At 40.4% G+C, this 26,089-nt stretch overlaps 1 protein-coding gene across 3 annotated transcripts in view; it reads left to right on the plus strand.

The window, feature by feature from the left end:
• The first annotated feature begins 5,436 nt into the window (after positions 1-5,436).
• KIF6 (kinesin family member 6) overlaps positions 5,437-26,089 on the plus strand; it is a 388,869-nt gene continuing 368,216 nt past the window's right edge. For 2 of the 3 annotated variants that reach the window (XM_070456501.1, XM_070456503.1), the window contains exons 1-3: positions 5,437-5,601; positions 9,829-9,938; positions 17,728-17,802. In XM_070456501.1, coding sequence (XP_070312602.1) covers positions 5,536-5,601; positions 9,829-9,938; positions 17,728-17,802 — 251 coding nt within the window. In that variant the 5' untranslated portion in view covers positions 5,437-5,535. Of the gene's footprint in view, positions 5,602-9,828; positions 9,939-10,226; positions 10,294-17,727; positions 17,803-26,089 lie in introns of those variants that run through there. The other variant, XM_070456504.1, reaches the window with a different exon arrangement.

Raw genomic sequence — 26,089 nt, forward strand, 5'->3', positions numbered from 1 at the left:
GCATCACTTCAGCTGCTCCTCCAGTCTCCTGTGCAGTCTCGCTTACACCACCAACCATAACTGTAATGTTTGCAGCCTTCTTCCTTGTGAATAACTAGATCACTTTCTGGGGGAAAAAAAAAAACAACCCTGGGATGACTCCCCAGTCCGTATTTTCAGCCACAGCTTCCTCCTAAAATTTATCCAGTTATGTACGGAGGTCCCACAGGTACTTGAAATTAAGCATGTCCTTGACTCATTATGCTCCTCTTTCCTGCTCTGATCTATGTTACCCGTCCAGGTGAGTTACCTGTCCAACTGCCCAATCTTTCCAACCCCCCCAAGCTTTATTAAGGTATAATCAACAAATAAAATCGTATTATATTTATAATATAATATATTATAAATACAATATAAATATTATAAATATTTATATTATTTTATAAATAATCTTTATAATAAATTTAATAATATTAAATTATTGATATTAATAAAATATTATAATTAATATTAATAATAAATATCAATCAATATTTAATTTAAAATGATATAGTATTTTATAAGTATAAATATTATAAATATAATATAATAAAATTGCATTATATTTAAAGTGTTCAATGTGATGATTTAATATTGATATATATCATGGAATATTTACCACAGTTAAGTTAACACATTCATCACTTCACATAGCTACTTTTAAATTTTTTTGTGGTGAGATCACTTAAGATCTATCCTCTTAGAAAAATTCCAAGTATGCAATAGAGTATTATTAGCTACAGTCACCATGCTGTACCATTAGGTCCTCAGAACTTACTTATCTTATAACTGAAACTTTCACCAGCATCTCTCCATCCCCCACCCCACCCCAGTCCTGGGTAACCACCATTCTACTCTGTGTTTCTATAAGTTTGACTTAAAAAAAAATCCATATATAAATGATACTATACAGTGTTTGTCCTTCTCTGTGGGGTTTATTTCACTTACCTTCATCTATGTTATTACAAATCATGACTTCCATCTTTTTATGGTTGAATAATACTCCATTGTATATACACATGCCACAACACCTTTGACCATTTATTTCTGGGTGGACAAAGGTTGTTCCACTTCTGGGAATAAACCTGAAGGAAATGAGACCAGTATCTTGAAGAGACATCTGCATCCACATGTACCCAGCAGCATGATTCACAAGAACCAACATATAAAAACAATGTAACAGCCCAATCTTGAGTCATTTCTTCCTTTCCACTTAGCACCAGGTGAAAAAAACTCTTAAAATCTGTTTCATAGTTGGTTCTCTCCTCTTCTCCAGCCTTGCTACTGCCCTACCTGTTCATTCCCCATGCTCTATTTTTCATTTTTGTTTTGCTTTTTTTATACTAGTTTACATACAGTATAATTTACCCTTTTAAGTATATAGATAGTTTCACGACTTTTGACAAATGTACATAGTAATGTTGTTGTTGTTCAGTCACTAAGTTATGTCTGACCCTTTGTGACACCACAGACTGCAGCACTCCAGGCTTCCCTCTCCTTCACTATCTCCCAGACTGCTCAGATTCATGCCCACTGAGTCAGTGATGCTATTTAACCATCTCATCTTCAGCCTCCCCCTCCTTCTCCTTTGCCTTCAATCTTTCCCAACATTAGGGTCTTTTCCAGTGAGTTGGTTCTTTACATCAGGTAGCCAAAGCATTGGAGATTCAGCTTCAACATCAGCCCTGCCAGTGAATATTCAGCACTGATTTCCTTTAGGATTGATTGGTTTGATCTCCTTGCAGTCCAAGGGACTCTCAAGAGTCTTCTCCAACACCACAGTTCAAAAGCATCAATTCTTTGGTGCTCAGCCTTCTTTATGGTCCAACTCGCACATCCGATTATGACTACTTACGATGTTACTGTACATGTAATCAAAACTAAAATCAAGATGTGAAATGATTCCATCACCCTCCAAAAACTACCATGCTCATCTGTAGTCAATCTCTTTCCCTACCCCCAAGCCCTTGGCAACCACTAATTTGGTCAGTGATTCTATCCCTATAGTCTTGCTTTTTCCAGAGTGTCATAAAAATGGAATTTTAAAGTGTGTAACTTTGAGTCTGGCATCTTTCACTCAGCATTATAAATTTGAGGTTCAACTATGTTGTTACAGTCATCAGCAGTCAATTCCTTTTTATTGTGTGGACATACCAGTTTGTTTATCCATTCAGCAGTTGAAGAACATTTGCTTTGTTTCCAGCTTTGGGCAATTGTCAATAAAACCATGATAATCATTCCTGTTTACCTTTCTGTGTGAACATCAGTTTTCAATTCCCTTAGGTAAATGCTGAGTTGTAGGATTGCTGGGTTACATGGTAAGTATATATATAATTTTAAATTTAAGAAACTCAACAGCTGTTTTGCAAAGTGGCTGGTCCATCTTGCACCCTCTCCTGCTATGTTTGAAAGTTCCAACTGCTCTGCATCCATGCCAGTTCTTGTTAGTGTCAACTTATTTTCTTTTTATTCATTCTAAAAGGTTGTGTAATGGTGTGTAATGATTGTGTTTTTAATTTTTATTTAATTATAATTATGTTGAACATCTTTTCATGTATCTGCCACCCTTATAGTGGAAAGTGTCTGTTTAAATCTTTGACACCCTTCTTTATAAAAATAAATGGGGTAGTTTGTTTTCCTATTTATTATTAGGTTTGAAGAGTTTCAAAGTATTCTGGATGCAAGTCCTTTATCAGGTATGTGTTTTGCAAGACTGTTCTCCCAGTTTGTGGTTTGCCTTTTCATTCTCTAAGAGTTTCTTTTTAAAGCTTTTTATTTTGAGATAATTCTAGATTCACATGCAATTGCAAGAAATAATGCAGAGAGATCTGGCATCCTCTTCCCCTAGTTCCTCCTACTGGCAACACCTTGCATAACTATAGTATAATATTATAACTGAGGGATGAACGTGGATACAACCCCTCCATCTCATCCAATGTTACTAAACTTTCAGCTGTTTATATGTAGTGAGTGTGTGTGTGTGTCTCCTCCTGTGTGGTGCTATCACATATGTAGATTTCTGTGACCACCACGGTCAGGATAAAGAACAATCTATCACAAAGATCCTTTTATAGCCACAGCCACCGCCCCCTACTCTGCCTCTCTAACCCCTGGCAACCACTAATCTGCTCTCCATCTCTATAATTTTGTCATTTCAAGAATGTTATATAAATAGAATCATACAGTATTTGACTTTTGAGTCTGATTCCTTTCACTCAGCATAATTCCCTGGAAATTCATCCACGTAGTTATATGTGTCAGTAATTTCTTCATTTTAATTGCTGAATAGTATTCCACAGTTTGTCTGGCCATTCAGTGGTTGAAGGACATATGAGTTCTGTCCAACTTGGAGCTACTATGAATGAAGCTGCTATGAACACCCATGTTCAAGCTGCTATGAACACTTTCTGTTTTTTGTGTTTTTTTTAATGAAAGAAAGTGAAAGTGTCAGTCATTCATTAGTGTCTGACTCTTTGAGATCACATGGCCTGTAGCCTGCCAGTCTCCTCTATCCATGGGATTCTCCAGGCAAGAATACTGGAATGGATTGCGTTCCCTTCTCCAGGGGATCTTCCCCACCCAAGAATCGAACCTGGGTCTCCTGCATTTTTTTAACATTTAATTTTATATTGGAGTATAGCCAATTAACAATACTGTAATAGTTTCATTTGGACAGCAAAGGGACTTAGCCATACATATGCTCGTGTATAGATTTTTGTGTGAACATGTTTTCATTTCTCTGGGATTAATACTGAATTTTATAATAGCCGCATCTTTAGTTTTGTATGAAACTACTCAATGGTTTTCTAGAGTGATTGTACAATTATCCACAATATGTTTTACACTTTACATTCCTACCAGTAATACACAAGTGATTCAGTTTCTCTATATCTTTGTCAGCATCTTGTTTTGTGGCTATTTTTAATTTTAGCCATTCTGATAACCATGTAGCAATATCTCATTGTGGTTTTTTAACATGTATCACCTTGGTGGATACATGTGGAACAATTTTTCATGGGTTAACAGTGTCTTTTGAAGACTCCATCTTTTCTTTTTATTATTTTCTTATTTACTTCTTTTCCAGATTTACTGAGATACAACTGACATACAAGCTTAAAGTATATGATGTGATAAATTGATCATGCATATATTATGAAATGATTATCAAAATAAAGCCACTCAGCAACTCTATCACCTCACATAATTCCTTTTTTTCCTGGTAAGAACATTTAAGATTTACTCTCTTAGCAACTATATAACCAAAGTTTCCATGCTGTACGCTAAGTCCCCAAAACTTATAACTGGAGCTTTTTACCCTTTGGCCAGTATTTCCCTATTTCCCCCACTTCCTGGCCTCTGGAAACCACCATTCTACTCTCCGTTTCTATGAGTTCAACTTTTCTAGATTCCACATGTAAGTGAGACCATACAGTATTTGTCTTTTCTAACATATTTCACCAAGCATAATACCCTCCAGTTCCATCCATGTTGTTAAAATGGCAGGATGTCCTTATATTTTTGGCAGAATAATATACATATATACATATACACCCCCACTATAGATATAAAACAATATATAAAATAATATTAATATATACATCACATTTTCTTTTTCCATTCATCCATTAATGGGCATTTAGGTTGGTTCCATATCTTGGTTAATATTTCTGGTGCATTTGGGAGTGCAACTATCTCTCTGATTTCAATTCTTTTGTATATATACCTAGGAGTAGAATTGCTGAATCACATGGCAGTTCTATTTTTAATTTTTTAAGGCCCATGCACACTGTTTTCCATAGTGACTGTACCAACTCACATTCCCACCAACAGTGCACACCAGAGCCCATCCTTTCATGACAGGACTATTGCGTGGGAAATAGTCCCCCTTCCTCCAGTTTTGGCCTCTTCCAAAACAGAACTAGATAAGGTGCCCTTCCACAGGACTCGGCTTTACCCCATCTTAACTTGTGATTTCCCATTAAAATTCTGTCTCCTTTATCAGACTTTAATCTCCAAGTGGACACAGGAAGTTTTTGCTTAGCTCAGAATCCCCAGGCAGTACATTGCTGTCACAAATCAAGTGCCATCTTTTCAATAAATGAATAATAAAAAACAGAACTTCAGTGCTAAAAAGAGGTGTTGGCAGAGAGAAAGAATGGATTAGAGAACGGGCAAGGTATAACGGTTGTCACTCCATTAACCACTCTCCAGTCTAGCTTTGGCACTAAGCCAGGGGTCAGACGTGACCACGCGCACGCGCAGCTCTCTCCGCATGGCCCCGCCCAGTCCTCGGCCCCGCCCAGGCCCCGCCCCCGTCCTAATCCCTCCCTCCGGGCCTTCCCACCTGTCAGCAACCAATTAGGGAGAGGAGGCGGTCCTGGTTGGCGCGGTGCTCCATGGGTAGTGTCCCTAGTTACTGTTGCCAAGGCTACGGCTTGCCTGAGGCCGCGGGAGTCAGAAGTTTTGGGAGCCAGTGCCTGAGAGAGGTCAAGGGTCAGTGCAAGAGCCGAGAAGGAGATGGTGAAGCAGACGATCCAAATTTTCGCCAGGGTGAAGCCCACTGTCCGGAAGCAGCAGCAAGGGGTACGGGTCGGAGCAGCACGGGCGCCGGCGCGGCGGGGCCTCTCAGGCCGGGGGAGGGGCGGCACGCGAGGGTCCCCGGCCCGGGTGAGGGCTTCGGCGCCCAGCGCGGGATGCGGCCAGGCGTCCAGCACACTCGGTTCTAGCACTGAAGCAGCCCACAGACGCCAACACTTTGCTGTCAGGGGGCGCGGACAGACAGGCACTCAGCCCGTTTCCATCCGACAGACCTGCGGGCCCCAATTAACCTGCAGGGAACCACCTGTGTACTCCGGGACACACGTGTTCACGCAGCTGCAGACCCGTGCACGCAGATGTACATCTGCGTGTATGCGTGATCATAGGCTAGCCTCAGCTGTGCGCCGTTATTGCACTTTTCTCGAAAACAGTCACGCAGCTCTGCCCACTCAGGTGCTTTCAAACTTCTGTTTCACCCTCGGGCAAAACATGCAAGCCAGAGATAGTGTCTACACACGTCTAAGATGTTACGGATGATCGATACAGATGGAGACACACAAAGCCTACACGGTGGTTCTTGCGCAGTGGGCCCTTAGGGTTTTTTGACTATATTGTCATTCTGAACACAAACGTTGACATACACTCGTTGCAGATGTAAACAGGTATGTATGCAACTTAGACAAAGAATGTACATACCTTTTATTCTGAAAACATTAACTGAGCATTTACTTGGCGTTTCCTCAAGGATGCTAAGCTCAGAAGTGTACAAAGGAGGCTAAGGCATGATCCTACTCTGAGCAGAAATACTTTGAATGCTCCTCAGATGTTTCAAAACATTGTTTTCTTTCCTTGGGAAGGAGCGTATTCATTCTTACCACTTAGATCCTTTGTATGCATTATCCCCGAGTTTCATGAAAACCCTGCAAGGCTGATGTTTTCCTCATTTTATAGATGAGGAAGCTGAGTCTCAGACAGGTGAAATAATTTGGCTCAGCCAGCCACCTGGTGAGTGGCAGAACCCTGATTTTAATTAAGGATTTTTTTATTCCAAAGCTTTTGGGACAAAACCTTTCTGCCTCAGAAAATAAGGATATAGGCAATGGCCATCTGAGTCATATTCATGAGTTTCTGGAATGGGTATATTTTTAATAATATTTTTATCTCTACTCCATTATCTACAAAGAGTGTATGTATATATGTAACAACGTTTGCTGTTGTCTAGTCATAAGTCGTGTCTGACTCTTTTGCAACCCCATGGACTGTAGCCCACCAGGCTCTTCTCTCCATGGGATTGCCTAGACACAAATACTGGAGTCTGTTGCTATTTCCTTCTCCCGGGGATCTTCCTGACTCAGGGATCAAACCAGTATCTCTGTCTCCTGCATTGGCAGGTGGATTCTTTACTACTGAGCCACCTGGGAAGCCCATGTAACATCATGTGAAGTGAAAGTCGCTCAGTCATGTCTGACTCTTTGCGACCCCGTGGACTATAGAGTCCATGGAATTCTCCAGGAAAGAATACTGGAATGGGTGGCTTTTCCCTTCTCCACGAGATCGTCCCAACCCAGGGATCGAACCCAGGTCTCCCTCCTTGCAGGCGGATTCTTTACTAGCTGAGCCACAAGGGAAGTCCATGTAATATCATAGCAGCTCATAATTTAAGATTTGCTTCATGTAAATTTATATATTTAAAACAAGGAGAATATAGTGTCTTGTCATTGTTTTCATCTTCAGTCTTTTCATTCATGGAATATGGTTAGGAAAAGATGCATGAAAACACTCGTAAGTGTGGCATTTTAAAAATTTAAGGAATATAGAGTATGGAAAGCAACCATTGAGTATCTTCCCTTTTTTTCTCCTCTTACATTCACTTACAAGGTTTTTTTTAAGTACATCACATATAAAAATTACCCCCACACCCACAATTTCCCCCATTCCCACCCCCAGATTCTTAGCTAAAAATACTGAACCTGTCTATATTGACTCAGCAGTCAGAAACAGGTGCTTGGATGTGATCATGTGACAGGATGGATACAGGTGGGACCGAGGTGGGGAGTTGATAGAGAACGTTGGATTTAACTTGAACTTCTTTCCTTAAAGTGCAATCTTTGTATTTTTTAAATGTGCCTTCTTTTGCATTTCTTCTGTGAGATTCTGTGGAGTGTCTTGTTTGCTACTCCATGAAATATTTTTAGGTATCATATTGTACTTTAATAATGCCAGAGTCTTACTGAGTTGCAACATTATGCCATGTACAGAAAAATCACAGAACACAGATGAACGACTTTTGAATTAGTGTATCCCTACCCTTCCTTAGAAATCCCACTGTTAGCACCCTGTTCTTTTGCTCCTAAAGATTGTGTGGTTGTTTCTCTGATTAGATATACCCCTTGTAGCATTAAACTAAGAGTGACTCAAAGTATTTTTTTTTCTTCTTTATTTTGTGGCTCTGTTACTTCATTAATCATACTCCCTGAGACCCTATAAATTAAATGATGATAATTTATAGATTAATATGTTAAAAGATACATAAGATGACCCTCTGTGATAATTTTAACAGTAGCAGTGCTTTTCATTTGCATAGTGCTTTGTATATTTTGAAATATCTTCATATTCATCCTTGCATTTGGTTTAATTGTCTCCTATTAAAGAACAGCTCCATCTCAAATATTTTTATGACTAACAGTAGAAAGCCAGTCTATTAGACTAAACAAGTTTTCTTGTTGTGGACTTTTCTTAATGCCTCAAAGAATGGCTTAATGAGAGGAGTGGAAAGTCACTGTTCCTACTTTGTTAATAGTTACTGGCCCTTTTTGTCTTCTGAGTACTGTTACAGGTTTTTAAAAAATGTATGGCATCCCTCACTCCTGTACGCTTTTTTGTCTTACTCACCCTTTCACTCACCTGTCTAACCATTAACCTTTTTAAGAAAACAATGTAGTGCCCAATAGAATATAATTTTTAAATGTCTCTTGAGAAAATCTAACCAGAAAGCCTTGGACCTGATGCCATAACTTTCTATGAATAATTTTATTTTACAGCATGACTTTTCTTACATGAATTCCTCACATTTTAAATGAGAGAGCTCAATAAAAATCTGCTTAGGAAAATTATTCAGACTTTCTGGAGATTTAGGTAGGCTTTTTACTTATTTCAGAATATGACTTTCCCCCCATAATCAAGCATCTAAATGGGTCTTAAACAGGAAGTACTGCTTGTTAGAAAGAATTTTATTTCTTGGTGAAAGACAAGAAGTCTTTTTTAAAAACCTCTAAACCTAATGACTAACATTTTTTATGGTGCATTACAAAATGCTTCCATTTCCATGACATCATTTGATCCCCACAGCAATCTTGTAATGGAGGCGATTCTGTTTTCTTCATCTTATGTATGTACTGAGATGCTAAAAGTGGTGACTGGTCACACAGCTGGTAAATTGAGATCAGTGTTAGACCCAGGTCTTTGGACATCAAATTGTAGACTTCTGTTTATTCCCTATGATCTGTTTATAGACTGGACTCTTGCTTTTCCTGGACAATAAATAAAGGGGTAGATAACCAAGAAGAAAATCAGAATATTACAGTTGTAAAAGGGGTTGGTTAAGACCCTTCATTTCCCTATCTGCTTAAGGAGGTTAAGTGATTTCTCTCAGGTCATTTTCTAATTAGTGGCTGAACTGGGAGGAGAACCTAGAAAATGACATCAAAGACGTGAATTACATGTGTCTTTTGAAACCACATGTCTTTTATCAAATGCTTAAATATGTCTCACGGAAACTCAGGCTTCTTTGAACATAACTTGAATTAGGGCATTCTTGTGAGCTCTCTGAGAAGGCTCAGACCCAGGCCTTTCATCTCTGTGTCTAGCATTTTGTAAATGCTGAGAAATGCTTATTGGTTGTAGTAAAATGTTAATTTCTGGCACATAATTCCAAAGCAATACTTAGAGAATATGTTGTTGTCAGGGCTATTACTTTCTCAACAATGGAGACAGACACTCAAAGACTCAAATTTGAGTATTAGATCATTCAAAGAGGATCTGAGCTTTGATCAGGCATTGATTTAGGTTTTATTTTTTGTTCAGTTCCATATATTTGTTTGAGTGTGCTCAGAGTTTAAACAGGAAAATTATCCAAGTTGTGTTATGTTATGACTTTTTATCTGAAAAGTACAGTTGTTAAAATACGATTACAAAACATGTCATAATAACATGGTCATTGTTCAAGTTGTAATTTTATCATTTTATATTCATTTATTGTCTTCATATTTGCAGATTTATTCCATAGATGAAGATGAAAAATTAACACCTAGCTTGGAAATCATATTACCTCGTGACTTGGCAGATGGATTTGTGAATAATAAGCGAGAAAGCTACAGATTTAAGTAAGCTTTCCTTTTTTCATCTTCAGTTCTGTTTTACTATTGAAGTGACTCTTGTACTGCTTTAATATCCACTGTGAAATCATTGGTATCATTTCTTGGGGAGAATGTAGTACAGTTCTCTATCTTATCTAGTAAATAGAATTCACGTTGTCTTTTCACTGCTGTGCCAGGCATTATAAAGGGGGTATATTTCTGTATCCAAGAGGATATCCTAAGATCCTACCCTTTTTAAAAAAAAATTACATCTGTTTATCAAGTGTTATCTTTTCCTTTTTGGCCCACTTTTAGGACGTTTAATGCATGACTAAAATGTATTAAAGATGACAACTTAAGGAACAATCTGGATGCTGAATAGGTGAGCTCTCTTAATAACATAAAAGGAATAGTGACCTCACACGTGCATATGTACACTGTGTGCCTGTACTGTCTATGGTACCAGCCGCTAGCCACATGTTGCTCCTAAGCACTTGAAATGGAGCTAGTCTGAATTGAGATGTGCTGTGATTATGAGATATATCAAGGGTTTTTGAAAGAGTACTCTGAAAAAAGAATATAAAATAGCTCAATAATTCTTTTCATATTAATTACACAGTAAAGTGACAAAATGTTGAATATATTGTGCTAAAATATATTATTAAATTTAAGCTCACCTGTTTCATTTCAGTTAAAAAATGTGGCTAGTAAAAATTTTAAATTACGTATATACTCATACTTATGGGTTACATTTTATTCTCTGGCACAGTGTTGAACTGCAAGATTCAGGGGAAAAGCAACATTCAGCCACTCCTGGATTGTCATCAGTGCCTTTGGTCAAAATACTGTCCTGGTAGGCAGGCCTTAAATTTGGAGATTACAGCCATTCCATATTGTCTTTATTCTCCAGTTTCAGATGGCATAATTTCTTTTAATCCCCACTTTTAATTTCTGGAGAAGTTTGAGCCCGACTTAAACCCATATTTAATCTCTGGGCCAAATGAGAAGGGAATGGCTACCCACTCCAGTATTCTTGCCTGGAAAATTCCTTGGACAGAGGAGCCTGGCGGGCTACAATCCATAGCATCACAAACCGCTGGACACGACTGGGCGACTATGTATGGTCCTGCTGAAGGCGTCCTAATTGCTCTCTTGTGTTCCTCTGTAGGCTGTTCTGCATGGGCCTTAATTTGAGACTGTTCCTGCTCTTGCCCATGGATAGAACCACCTCAGATACTTTTTTGTGTTTCTCTTTCTCTACTTCATGTTTCTCCTCCCTCCTCATGATGATGATGATGATGATGACAACTTTGTCTGATAAAGATTCTCTTTGGTCTTCACAACTCCCCCCCTTGTGTCTATCATGGTTATCTCTCCCGCCACCTCCACATCTGTCTTGTGTCGCCTTTTATAGTAAGGACAGCAGAACGACTAGCCCATGGTTGCATGGTGAGGTGGGTCTAACCTTGTCTTTGTGGCTCCTCATTGCCTTATATTCTGTCCTTTAAGGAGTAGCCTTATAATACACGATTTACTTTTCTGAAGGGGGCATTCTCCCATTGGTATAAGCATGCAACATACCTTACTAGCTATGACTTAATGACAGCTGGGCTAGGCCTGTCTCCACAAAGCCACAATTTCCTAAAACATTGTATTCAGCTTGATTCTGTTTGATTGCTAAGAAACAATTGGCCATGTCCCTATCTCTTGGCCATTTCCAAAGTATTCTGTATGTTATGCAGATATAAACAGTGTATTTTCACATACGCTTATTGAAAAAGTGCTGTTTGCTTATTTTTAAATCTCTTGATTATTCTTTCTAAACATCTGAATTAAAAATCTTTATTTTATTTGATGTAATAAAGTAAGATTTATTTTCATAGGAAGATATCTGATTACATTGCTGAATGAATTAAATTCAGTTACAAATAGAGAGTGTATAGTATGATCCATATACATGAAATAAGATTAAATTTGGAAAAGTAAAATTAAGGGATTTTTTTTTCGTCATGAGCTTCCCAACATCCATTGAGCTTTCCAATTTCCATTATGTTATCCCCAGAAGTCAGAGAATAGGATTAGCTTTCAATTTGTGTCACCTATAGGATGATAGAAACAAAAAAATATTGGCTTTAGTATTTTAAATAAAGAAATTAGGAAATCATGTATGTTCAGAGATAAAATATTTAAGCATTTTAAAGGCTGTTTTCACCCAAGAAAATTCATGCAGTCAGTGAATCTGTATTACCCATCCACTGTATGCTGCTTTCATGGTGGGAATACAGCAAGGGATGGACCAAATTTCTGCTCTCAGGTGCTTGCACTTTAGTGGGAGAAGATAAATGGGCAGTGTGTGTGTGTCAGAAAGCTTGAGTACCATGGAGGAAAATACGTTAAGGAAAGGGGAATAAGGACTGCTGGGATGAGGGGCAGCAGACTGGAGGCATGGCTGCAGTTTTTCACAGGGGCTTCAGGGAAGGTGAACATTTTAACAGAAACTTGAAGGAGGTAAGGAAACCAGACACTCTGCTGTGTGAGGAATGGGAATTCCAGGATCAGGATAGAGCAAAAATGAAGTTCCTGGGATGAGAGAGTGCCTGGCTTGCTTGAAGAAGCACAAGGAATGTGTGTGGCTAGAGGAGAGTGAGCAAGAGGGCTGGAGGGAGACGAAGGCTAAGGGGCAGCAGAGTGGCCAGGTCCTTTGGAGCTTTTCCCGAGGTGCTCAGGGAAGGTAATGGAGGGTTGTGAACAGGAGACTGGACTAATTTCACTTATGTTTTAGCAGGATCATTCTTGCCAACGTGTAGATAATGGACTGTAAGGGGGCCAAGGGACACCAGGCAAGAGATTATGGTTGCTTGGGCCAGAGTAGTAGTGAGTGGAAATGTTGAGAAGGAATTGGGTTCTACTGCATGTATTTTGAAGGTCAGGCGAGCAGAGTTTGCTGATGGGTTGGATAAAGTATAATGGAAAGAGATGAGTCAAGCATATATTCTAAGATTTTGGACTGAACTTTGAAAAAGATAGAGTTGGCACTTACCAGGATGGAGAAGACCAGAAGAAGCCGGTTTGGCATGAGAAGTAATCAGCATATACCACATTTGAAATGGAGTGTAGGAAAATCCTACACAATCTTCCAATCCCGAAGAAGGGCAATGCCAAAGAATCTTCAAACTACCGCGCAACTGCACTCATTTCACATGCTAGCAAAGTAATGCTCAAAATCCTTCAAGCCAGTCTTCAACTGTATGTGAACCAAGAACTTCCAGATGTACACGCTGGATTTAGAAAAGGCAGAGGAACCAGAGATCAAACTGCCAATGTCTGTTGGACCATAGAGAAAGCTAGAGAATTCCAGAAAAACATTACTTCTGCTTCATTGACTATGCTAAAGCCTTTGACTGTGTAGATCACAGCAAACTGGAAAATTCTTAAAGAGAAAGGAATACCAGACCACGTTACCTGCCTCCTGAGAATCCTGTATGTAGGTCAAGAAGCAACAGTTAGAACCGGACATGGACAGTGGACTGGTTCAAAGTTGGGAAAGAGTATGTCAAAGCTATTTGTCATCCTGCTTATTTACCTTATATGCAGAGTTCAGTTCAGTTCGGTTGCTCAGTCGTGTCCGACTCTTTGCGACCCCATGAATTGCAGCAGGCCCGGCCTCCCTATCCATCACCAACTCCCAGGGTTTACTCAAACTCATGTCCATCGAGTCAGTGATGCCATCCAACCATCTCATCCTCTGTTGTCCCCTTTTCCTCCTGCCCCCAATCCCTCCCAGCATCAGGGTCTTTTCCAATGAGTCAACTCTTCGCATGAGGTAGCCAAAGTATTGGAGTTTCAGCTTCAGCATCAGTCCTTCCAATGAACACCTAGGACTGATCTCCTTTAGGATGGACTGGTTGGATCTCCTTGCAGTCCAAATGACTCTCAAGAGTCTTCTCCAACACCACAGTTCAAAAGCATCAATTTTTCGGTGCTCAGCTTTCTTCACAGTCCAACTCTCACATCCATACATGACCATTGGAAAAGCCATAACCTTGACCAGATGGACCTTGGTTGGCAAAGTAATGTCTCTGCTTTTTAATATGCTATTTAGGTTGGTCATAACTTTCCTTCCAAGGAGTAAGCGTCTTTTAATTTCACAGCTGCAGTCACCATCTGCAGTGATTTTGGAGCCCCAAAAATAAAGTCTGACATTGTTTCCGCTGTCTCCCCATCTATTTCCCATGAAGTGATGGGACCAGATGCCATCATCTTGGTTTTCCGAATGTTGAGCTTTAAGCCAACTTTTTCACTCTCCTCTTTCACTTTCATCAAGAGGCCTTTTAGTTCCTCTTCACTTTCTGCCATAAGGGTGGTGTCATCTGCATATCTGAGGTTATTGATATTTCTCCTGGCAGTCTTGATTCCAGCTTGTGCTTCTTCCAGCCCAGCATTTCTCATGATGTACTCTGCATATAAGTTAAATAAACAGGGTGACAATATACAGCCTTGACGTACTCCTTTTCCTATTTGGAACTAATCTGTTGTTCCATGTCCAGTTCTAACTGTTGCTACCTGCAGAGTACATCATGTGAAATTCTGGGCTAGATGAAGCATAAGCTGGAATCAGGATTGTGGGGAGAAATATCAATAACCTCAGATATGCACATGACACCACTCTTATGGCAGAAAGTGAAGAGGAGCTAAAGAGCCTCTTGATGAAGGAAGGTGAAAGAGGAGAGTGAAAAAGCTGGCTTAAAACTCAACATTTAAAAAACAAAGATCATGGCATCTGGTCCTATCACTTCATGGCAAATAGATGGGGAAACAATGGAAACAGTGACAGGCTTTATTTTCTTGTGTTCCAAAATCACTGCAGATGGTGACTGCAGCCATGAAATTAAAAGACACTTACTCCTTGGAAGAAAAGCTATGACAGATATAGACAGTGTATTAAAAAATGGAGACATTACTTTGCCTACAAAGGTCCATATAGTCAAAGCTATGGTTTCTCCAGTAGTCATGTATGAATGTGAGAGCTGGGCAATAAAAAAGGCTGAGCACTGAGGAATTGATGCTTTCAAACTGTGGTGCTGGAGAAAACTCTTGAGAGTCCCTTGGACAGCAAGGAGATCAAACCAGTCACTCCTAAGGGAAATCAACCCTGAATATTCATTGGAAGGACTGATGCTGAAGCTGAAGCTCCAAAACTTTGGCCACTTGTTACAAAGAGCAGGCTCAGTGGAAAAGACCCTGATGTTAGGAAAGATTGAAGGCTGGAAAAGGGGACAACAGAGGATGAAATGGTGAATGGCATCACCTACTCAACGGACACTAGTTTGAGCAAGCTCTGGGAGATAGTGAAGGATAAGGAAGCCTGGCATGCTGCACTCTATAGGGTCGCAAAGAGTCGAACATGACTGAACGACTGAATGACCATGACCTCCTAATAAATGAAAGGACCTGCTTGGAATCAGGAAACCTAAGTTATGTCTCAAGGCACACTGTAGATTAGCTCCAGGACCAGGAGTAAATTGAGTTCTCTCTCCAGGCCTCCGTTTCTTCCTCTGGAAAGGATTAGATTAAACCTCTTAAACTCTATGATTTTATTTTGCTTTTTAGTGGCTTTCAGAAGACAGCTGATCATAATGAATTTCCAGATTATTATATAGCTCTGTTATATAAAATAAGGTGTTTGAGAGTGATGATATTTGATGTTTAGTGCACAATGTATGCTTTATTGAACCTCCTCCCATCTCTTTGGTTTACACAGTGGTAGATGTCATTCCCCTTAAGGAAGTGGGGTTGTGTATGTATGTTAGTCCCTCAGTCGTGTCTGACTCTTTGTGACTCCATGGACTGTAGCCCACCAGGCTCCTCTGTCCATGGGATTCTCCAGGCAAGAATACTGGAGTGGGTAGCCATTCCCTTCTCTAGGGGGATCTTCCCGACCCAGGGATCAAGCCCAGGTCCCCTGCATTGCAGGTAGATTGCTTACCATCTGAGCCCCCAGGGAAGTGTAAGAAAGTGGGGTTGGGAATGACTAATTCATTTACTCAGTCATCACCAATTTGGTAAAAGAATCAAAACAACCTCAGAAGCATCGTCATCACTGAAAAGCATCACTGGTCCCTGCTTAGACATCACAGTGGGCAATTCTCCAAAGAATAGTTGAGCAGCCGCGTTATCTCAATATTCATATCTGAAGCCCTCAAACACCTTTGGGGTTTCGAGGAGTGTTCTGGGCACACTCAGTAAATATTGCTAAATTATAATCCTGTCTGCTAAATGAGTACCCAGAGTGCCTTACAATCTCTCTTTATATATAGTTTCATTATTTGCTTCTTCAAGAGGGTGGTTGTTATGCTATAGGAATCTTTTGAAATGAATGTTGTTGAAAGACAGTGAAATTCATTCCATTTTATATTTCCAATCCAGCTCCAGACATCCTTCTGAGCTCCTTAGTAGTGAAAACAAACCTACATTTCATGTCATCTCTACTTTAATTGAACTCGTGCCCAATTCACTTGTGTGGGCAGACACACACACCACTTTGAAAGCTGCTTTGGACGTGTATGTTTCAAAGGCTTTGCTCTAAAATCCTCCCCCTCTCAATTTTTATTTCGAAAACTTTTAAATATGCAGAAGAAATGGAGGAATAATGTAATCAAATCTCCTCTACCCTTTGTGGGAGCGTCACCAATTATTAACATTTTGCCCTGTACACTTATATTCTTCTCTCTCTGTCTCTCCGCCTTCTCCTTGTCTTTTCCCCGCTTCTCACCTTTCCTTCCACCATTTGTCTTGCTGCCTCTCTCTGCATGATGTTTGAAATGGGGGCCATACTTGGTGGTAGTGAGTAAACAGACTGTATAAGGGTGGGTTGTGCATCTTTTCAGGGCTTCCCTGGTAGCTCAGACAGTAAAGAATCCACCTGCCATAAGGGAGACCTGGGTTCAGTCCCTGGGTTGGGAAGATCCCCCTGGAAGAAGGCATGGCAACTCACTCCAGTATTCTTGCCTGGAGAATCCCCATGGACAGAAGAGCCTGGCGGGCTACAGTCCATGGGGTCGCAGAGAGTCAGACACGACCAAGCGACTCAGCACAGCACAGTGCATCTCCTCCAGGTGTCTTGCAGTGCTTATGATCCTGCCCTGAGCTAAGTCAGATGCCACTGCAATAAGGGCGCTGTGGCCACCATCCTGTCTCCCCAGTCCCCCCGCTGTGCCAGTCAGATCAAGATTTCCTTTACAATACAGCTCTATTTTAATGTACTGTTTGACTTTTGACTTTGAGCAACAAAATGATACAAACTATCCTGAGAGTTAAGTAGCTGAACCTAGGATGCAGTAATTAATGGAAGATAAACTTCAAAACATTACAACTAAGTTCAATAATCATGCATTTCACAGCTGCGTGTTTTTCTTACAGGTCAGACATCAGAAGTTCTTTGGCTGTTTACGTCCTGTTCTTGGGTTTTCATTTCATGCACTTAATCTCGATCTGAATTTGATGCCAATTGCAGACACTGTCCCTCTTGAGAGCTAAAAAACACACAGTTTATTATTTGGTTCAAAGCTGCTGCAGTTTTTCAGAGGGATTTATTGTGCAGATCTTGTCAAAGCAATACTGTTTACCCACCATTTGTATACAGGGGTACAAGAGCTCAGTGTATTTGGGGCTACAGGGCAAACATTGTGTTAGGTTAGGTAAGCCTAATGATGTAAATATGGGGTAATTTACAGAGCTTTTAGGAGGAAAAAAATGGATTAATCCAGTAGTGTTTGAAGGCTCAGCTTTTAAATAATTACTGTTTTCACATTTGCAGATTTCAAAGGATTTTTGATCAGGATGCAAAGCAAGAGACCATTTTTGAAAACATTGCCAAACCAGTTGCTGAGAGGTAGGATTTCCTATATTTTGTTCAGTGGGTTAGTGGTTTTTCATCTTGCCTTCAATTCTCAGATAATTGTGGTAATGCGCTCCAGTCTATCAATTATATACTTAGGCTGCAGGGCATGCGTTGATGGTAGCACTAATACTTTCTCTTCTTACAGCTTGTTTGTTTTAGATTTAGATACTGAGTCTCAAAACAAACCGGTGAGATGGATAGAATAGCTGTTACTACTCCCATTTTGAAAGATATGTAAATCTCTGAGGATTGAAGAGACCAGGTAGCACTGCTCAGGGTTGGTAGCTAGTGGTGGCAAAGTCCCCGATGGTTGTCTAACTGTGAAGTCCAGTGCTGTTTGCTCAGTACAGTATTTCACGCCTGTGGTTAGACGGATGGAGGACTGTGACACCCGGGAGGTCTAAGTCTGACTGACCCAACTCTACCCTCAAGGTAATAACTCTATTTCAAAACTTGGCTCTTCACTTAGGTCCCTTCTGTTTCTGCATATCCAGGTGATTCTGGGCTGCTGACTACTCAAACCAAACTCACCTGAGAATAAATAATTGTGAATAAATCCGAGTGCCGTTTTATTAATCTGTGTTGGTGAAGTCTCCTTGGTACTGGATGCTCAAGTCCTGAGATGGGCACCCACTCCTATAGGGAGTCTATGGGAAACCACTACTGATAAGGTGGCTTTCTGCTCCTGAAATCATTGGGTGATTTTAGTGATCTAAGTATCCCCAGGTACTTCTATCTTTATGACTAGAATGAAAAATACATCTGCTGAACAAACTCACTTTTCAAGTCTACTGATCAGTGCCTTCTCAACCACAACCTTGCCGGAAATATATCAACACATATTGTCTCCTAAGTGCCTGTTTCATGAAAAGCACACAAACCATGCCCTTCTCTCTCTCTCTCTCTCTCTTTTTTTTTTCCAGCTTTATGGAGATATAATTGACATATGACATTGTGTAAATTTAAGGTATATGTGTTGCTTTGACACATTTATAAATGATGTCACCAAAATGATTATCACCATAGTACCAGCTACCACGTCCATCTCATCACATAGTTCCCATTTCTTTCTTGTGCTAAGAACATTTCATATTTGCTCTCTTAGCAACATTTAAGTATTTGGTACATGTAAAAGTATTATTAGCTACAATCACCATGCCGTTAGATCCCTGAACTTAAGCCCTTCTCTTTTTATACTGTCTTCCATCACAGTTGGTAAGATATAATTGAATAGGTTTAAGCTATTTTAGTTGTAGTCACAATCTAGTAGCATATCTCTGGACTAAATTCAGGTCTCCTTGACTGAGTGTCACACATTTCTAAACTTCTGTTCTTTTTAGTAATGTTTCAGGTTGTATCATTTTTCAGGTAGCTCATCTCGTGTGTTTTATTTTGTGATGTCCTAAAGTCACGTGGGGAGGGGACATCAGTTTGTGCTCCATGGATGTCTATTTATTCCCCCCGTTACTGACTACCTCTCCCATCTTGAGCCCACTTCCCACTCCGGCTCCTGCTGTGCCCTCTGCCTGGAATTCTCTTTCTTCAGAAATGTGCCTACTTGCTTTCTGAGCTCTTTTAAGGCCTTTGCTCACGTATCCCCTTCTCAGTCAGGCCATCTGTTCTTAGAACCCGACTTGAAACTGTGTTCCCTGACACCCTTCCCTATATATTTGTTTTAGCATCTGATCCTATATAGTTTCCTTACTAGTTTTTTTGTTTTTTTGTTTTTTGTTTTTTTGCTTGTCAGCCTTCTGCCAGAACAAAAGCTCCATAAAGGCTGAGGATTTATTTGTTTTGTTCACTGACCTGACAGAGATACCCGACTTGATGATGACAAGATCTCAAAAATAACAGGCAAGAGCTTTGTTATCCAGGATGCTCAAGTCCTTATCAAGGTTGCTCAAGTGAATTATATCATTTATCAATAGGAAACATTCCTCACTGTCCTTTTTAATACTTTTCTTCTTGCATCCCAACTTTCCTGAAACTGTTTTTGCTGTTTGTTTCCCCCCAGCCCCGTTGGCCTTTATCTAGTTTCTGTTTCTCAGTCTCTTCACTCAGCTGCCCTGTGTCATTTTGTTTTTAAATATAGGTCTGGTAAATAAAATATAGGTGGCTTTTGCCTTTTTAGCCAAACTCAAGAGTCCCTGATATTTAATTAATTACTTTAACCTATTTATATTTATTATAGTTACTGTAATAGTGTTTGGAGCAATTGTTCTTCTCTATTTTTTTTTCCATTTATCATGTTTTCTATTTTTTTTCCTTTCTTGCTGTTTGTTTGTTTGTCCTCTTTGTTGTTGTTTTTGCTGCTTTATTTTCTCTCTCAAGGTGTAAACACTTCTCTGTGATTTAATTCAGATATTTAAGCTCATCTGTGCTTTTTCTCAACATCTAATCTTCTTCCCTCTTGCTTGTCTGGCCCTCTTCTGCTCAGGCAGCGCCCTTAGCACACTTTTACTTTGCCTTTCCTACTCTCCTAGCACTTTAATTGTTGATATCTACCCATAATTCCATTCTGGGTTGTTAATTATTTTCATGATCAGCATTTACTTAAGCTTATCTATAAGTTGTATTTCTTTCTTGGCTCATCACTGTTTCTTATACTTATGTCTGTTTCTTGCGTTCTCTTTTAGTTTTGCTGGTAATCGTCATTAACAATTTTTTAGAGAGAGCTCAAGACTGAGGAGCTTTCTGAAGCTTTCATTCGCTTTCACAGTTAAATGACCATTTGGCCAGGTATAGAATTCTAGGTTAAAAAATCATTTCTCTCATCACTGTGAAGATACTGCTTCATTGTCTCCTTGTATGCAGTGTTGCTGAAGAGACACCAGGGTCTGTCTGGACCTTATTTCTTCTTAGGAATTACGCTTTTGTCCTAGATGTTTTTGGATTTTTTCTTCTTTTTTTATTTTTTTTTGTATTCTCTATCACCTCACTTTTAAATTCTTAACTTTTACAATTTTACTTTTTCATTTGTAGGAAATGAAAAAAAATGTGTATTCTTGTTTATCGGTGTGATATCCTTCTTTCTCCTTCCAAAGAAAATTAGCATCTCGTTTTGGAAACACTGGCTTTTTTTTCTATATGTGGTTTCTCTATGTGAATGTTCTTCTGCTGTAGAGTTGGTGCCTTGCTTTTCCGCTACAGAATTTTCTCAGACATTTGGTGATTCTCAGCAGTGGGCTCACCTCTGTCAGTTGCCAGGGCCGTCGTCTGTTTGGGAACGCGGTTTCTGTTCACCGTGGCTCCCGTCATGTCTATGGTGAAGGAATGGTGTGTGGGCTGTGGGCAGGGTGTCCCTGAGCTGGTCTGCTGGCTGTGAGAACGCTCTTTTCTCCTGGTTGTTGCTTACCACCAGGGACTCTGGGCACTGTCAATAATGCAGGCTCTTCCTCTGCTGGGAAGTGTTCTTCAACGTTGGATGGACAGATGGAGGCAAACTCACACCTCTCTCTGATTCATCTGCAGAGGAGGGGATCATTAAGCAAATTAACACTGGACTAAGAACCTAGGAGAATCACTATTTTCATTGACTTTAAATATGTCATATGCAGTATGTTCACACTTTATGAAAACTTGAATTGTGTGACTCTGAAATGGTAACATACAAGGTAACAATAAAATCTCATTTATACACAATATTTGAAATAATAATTACCCCCATAAATTGAAAAAAAAATTTAAAGAATTGTTTAACTTGGCAGTCCTGGTGAATGGAATCTGTGCCACTTTAGATGTTAAACGGAAATGCCTGCTCCTGGTGAAGATTAGTCTCCAGGAACAAATTCCTAGCATAAATCCAATTCATCTCCACCATCACTTTAAAGCTGCTCTATTGGGCTAACCCATTGAGGCTTAATTCTGGTTACTGTGTGCAATTGGAGCTAAATAAAATTAATCACATTTCTTTCCAAAATTCTGTAATTCAAGAATCTTACTATTTTTAGACATGCCTTTTCCTACTTAATTCAAATCAGTAATGTGACTCATGACTACAGAATTGCGGAACTGGTGGTGAGAATTCATAAAGCTTTAAACTTGTATCTTTGTGGTTATTTGCTGCTCAGCAGTCTCCACTAGGAAGCACATTCCGCCTCTTCTGAACTTTGATTTTTCTGAAATATAGCCTTTGTTTTTTCAGTCAGTTCAGTTCAGTCACTCAGTCGTGTCCGACTCTTTGCGACCCCATGAATTGCAGCACGCCAGGCCTCCCTGTCCATCACCAACTCCCGGAGTTTACTCAAACTCATGCCCATCGAGTCGGTGATGCTATCCAGCCATCTCATCCTCTGCTGTCCCCTCCTCCTCATGCCCCCAATCCTTCCCATCATCAGGGTCTTTTCCAATGAGTCAGCTCTTCTCATGAGGTGGCCAAAGTACTGGAGTTTCAGCTTCAGCATCAGTCCTTCCAATGAACACCCAGGACTGATCTCCTTTAGGATGGACTGGTTGGATCTCCTTGCAGTCCAAGGGACTCTCAAGAGTTTTCCAACACCACATTCAAAAGCATCAGTTCTTTGGCGCTCAGCTTTTTTCACAGTCCAATTCTCACACTTTGTTGTTTCGTAACAGATAAAAACTACCTTCTGTTATATTAATTTTGCTCACAGGTTTTGGAATAACTTTTTGAAAAGATAAAATTTAGGAAGTCCACAAATGTGTTTAGTGTGTGCTATTGAACCATAGAAAAGAGTTTGTAGCTTTATTTGATAAGTTACCTGGGGTTATGCTTCTCAGACGAGTGTGTAGATCTTGGGAGTATGTGGTGCTCTACGAGGGGATACTTGAAGCCACAGACTGGACACGGCACATCATTCTGGAGTTTGAGTTTTACTTAAAGATTGACTCAGAAAACTTTGAAGTCTAGACTTTTTGGAGCTTTTATCACATGCGCTTGTAAATCTGCAGAATCCCAGTGTTCCAGCCAATCTTATGTTATACTTTAAAGCTTCAGAGGTAGGAAATTTGTTTTAGGTACAGTGAGTGCTTTAGGAAAAATTCGGAGATTTAGTGTTAGAGAAGAACATGGTTGGACTAAAATGAATAGGGTGCACATTGCCAGGAGGACGGGTTGTGGCAAAGATGTAGGTCCCCACAGCGGGCCCCACAGGATGGGTAAAGCCTCTGCATTGCAACAAGGCAGCAGGCTGGTTTTGAAAATCTACTGTGAACCACTGCCTTTTAACCTTTGATTTCAAAAATGGTGAACAATATCAAGGGCAGCCTGCCAATTTATGAGAGAAGAGCATGAGGGGAAAAGAAAGCTCCCAGGGCCATGACCTCAGGGAGAATGTCTGTCCACCTGAGCTCTGACTGTGTGGAGGGCCAGGGCTTGGGAGAGGGCTTTCCTCCCAGAGCAGGTAGTCCCACCAGCCCGTGGGGCCAGGGCCAAATCTATCAGGGCTCACATCTGTGCCCTAGGACACAGGCCTGGCTGGTGACACTGTGGGTCACATCGCTTGCCCAGTCCTGCAACACAAGCAGTGAATATAGATCATGCATCTTCAAGACAAGAGAACCAGAGCAGGAGACAAGGAGGGCCTCAGAAGTGTATTTAAAATAAATGTCATTGGCCAGCTATTCACCTCCATGCTTCTACTTCGTTTGGCTCAAAAAAATTTTGCAACAAGTAGAATAATCGCGTTCTGGCCTCAGCACTGTGATAACTCACTGTGTGACTCTGGGTCAGGCCTGTCCCTTCTGAACCGGTTCTCCCATATGAAAAAGGCTGATGCTAAGAATACCAAGTTTACCAGGTTCTGAGGATGCAAGGAAGCAATGGCTGTGAATGGACTTTGTGAACATCAATGCCCTGTTCAGTCTAAGGGTTGAAGAGTTAGAAATTTTTATTATTTTTGGCACTTTAAAACTCTGCCCACTCACTTCTGTCTTCAGACGAAGGTGAAGTCGACGTGCCTCTCTATAAGCCTCTTCCTTGCTGTTTTTGTTGCTAAGTTGTGTCCGACTCTTTTGGGACCCCATGGACTGTAGCCTGCCAGGCTCCTCTGTCCCTGGGATTCCCCAGGTAAGAATACTGCAGTGGGTTTGCCATTTCCTTCTCCAGGGGAGCTTCCTGACCCAGGGATCAAACCTGCATCTCCTGCAATCCTCTTACTAAGTACTGCTAAAAACTCTGGGCGTTGTATTTAAAAGAACATAAAAGGTAGAGATAGAAGGGTAGACTGGTCAGAGGACCTCAAGACCTAAAGGAATGACCCAGCAATGAGTTCCCAGTGTGCTTTTTTCTGTTGTTGTTGCCTCGTGTATTCCAGACTGGATGCTAGAAAAACTGACAACCAAGAAACAGCAGTAGACTTAGACAAAAGTGCCCCCCCAAATTCTGCTGTCTATAACCAAGGCATCAGGCCAGGGGGCAACCCAGTGAGACAGAAACTTTTAGATACTGGTTGCCTTACTCCATCCAGATACCATGGGAAAACCCACGGCCCCCACCCTCACCCAGACAGCAAAGCCTGGCTATAACAAGGCACCCCATTCTGCTGCTGCCAGGGTGGTATCTGAGAAGGAGTGGAAGGATCTTCCTCCCCTCTCGGAGGCAACAGCTTCCCCTCTCCCCTCAACCAGTTGTCAGTGGAAGTCTTACGGGGATCCTGGCGGTCGCCACCATCAGCAGTAACACGGCCTCCCCACCCTACTGTGGAGTCACAAGGGGCCCTGCCCTCTCCTCTCCAGGGAGGTGTCAGTTGAGGCCACGAAGGGAGCCTGAAGTCTCACCTCTGCCCATAAGGATGAGGCCCGCCCCCCCACAGGTGTCAGAGGCGGAGTGGGGAACCAGGCCCCTTTCCCTGGCGACAGTGAGGTGACATCAGGAGCATGGTGTCAGGAGAGACCTGTCAAAAGAGAAGTTTTAAGTATGATCTAGAATCTATAACTCATGCCTAAACTGTCCAGGATACAATGAAAAGTATGCTTTAAATAAGAAATATCAAGAATTAGGAAGTCACCCACTTCCATAAGGAGAAACTATTAACAGATACTAAAACATAGATAACACAGATCTTAGAATGATCTGACAAGTATTTTAAAACAACCATAATAAAAATGTTTCAGTGAGCAATCGTGAAAGTGTTTGAAAGAAATGAAAAAATATAGTCTTAGTGAAAAAAAAAAAAAAGATACAAAGAAGAACCAAATGGGAATTTTAGACTTAAGATATAATAACTGAAATTAAAAATATAGTGGATGGGTTCAATAACAGGATGGAGGGGTCAGATGAAAGAATCAATACATTTTAATATGTAACAATAGAAATTACTCAATATGGGCAATAGAAAATAGACTGGGAAAAAAAAGATGCCCAGGGACCTGTGAGAACTACAGCAAAAGATCCACCATTCATGTTATCAGAATCCTGAAGGACAAGAGAAAGAATATAGTTGAAAAGCATTCAAGGAAATAATGACTGAGGAGTCCCCAAATTTGGCAAAAGGCATAAACCTAGAACTTCATGAAGCTGAGAAAGTTCCAGACAGGATAAACTCAAAGAAATCTACTTGAAGACAAACATTAAACTTCAGAAAACTAAAGACAAAGCAAAAGATCTGAAAACAATAAGGAAGAAATGATGTCGTACCAACAGGGAAAAAATAATTTGAATTATAGTGTTTTTCATACTCCAGAAATCATGGAGTCTAGAAGGAGTAGCAGAATATTCTCAAGTGCTGAAGGAAAAGAACTATCAGCCCAGAACCCTATTCCCAGTGTAATTAATTATCCTTCAGGAATAAAGAGGAAATAAAGACATTATCAGACAAAGGAAGACTGAGAATTAGTTGCCGGCATATCTACCCTAAAACAAGGGAGAAAGGAAGTCCTTAAAAAGAAGGAAAATGAAAAAGGAATGAATCTTGGAACATCAGAACAAGTGAAAGAACAGACATATACACTAACAAATTTTTCTTCTCTTGAGTTTCAAAAATTGTTTAATGAAGCACAAAGCATTACCTGATGAATTAAAAACAGGGAAGGATACAGGGATTTAAAGAGAAGTAAGGCTTCCCACGTGGCACGGTGGTAAAGAATGTGCCTGCCAATGCAGGAGCCAAAGGAGATGCGGGTAATCCCTGGGTTGGGAAGATTCCCTGGAGAAGGAAATAGCAACCCACTCCAGTATTCTTGCCTGAAAAATCCCATAGACTGTGTGGTAGATACAGTCCTTGGGGTCACAAAGAGTGACTGAGCATGCATGCAAGGTTTCTATACTTCATTCAAATTGGTAAAGTGTCGACACATCAGTAGATCTCTGGTAGTGGAA

This window comes from Odocoileus virginianus, chromosome 27 (genome assembly GCF_023699985.2).
Source record: "Odocoileus virginianus isolate 20LAN1187 ecotype Illinois chromosome 27, Ovbor_1.2, whole genome shotgun sequence".
Taxonomy (NCBI): domain Eukaryota; kingdom Metazoa; phylum Chordata; class Mammalia; order Artiodactyla; family Cervidae; genus Odocoileus; species Odocoileus virginianus.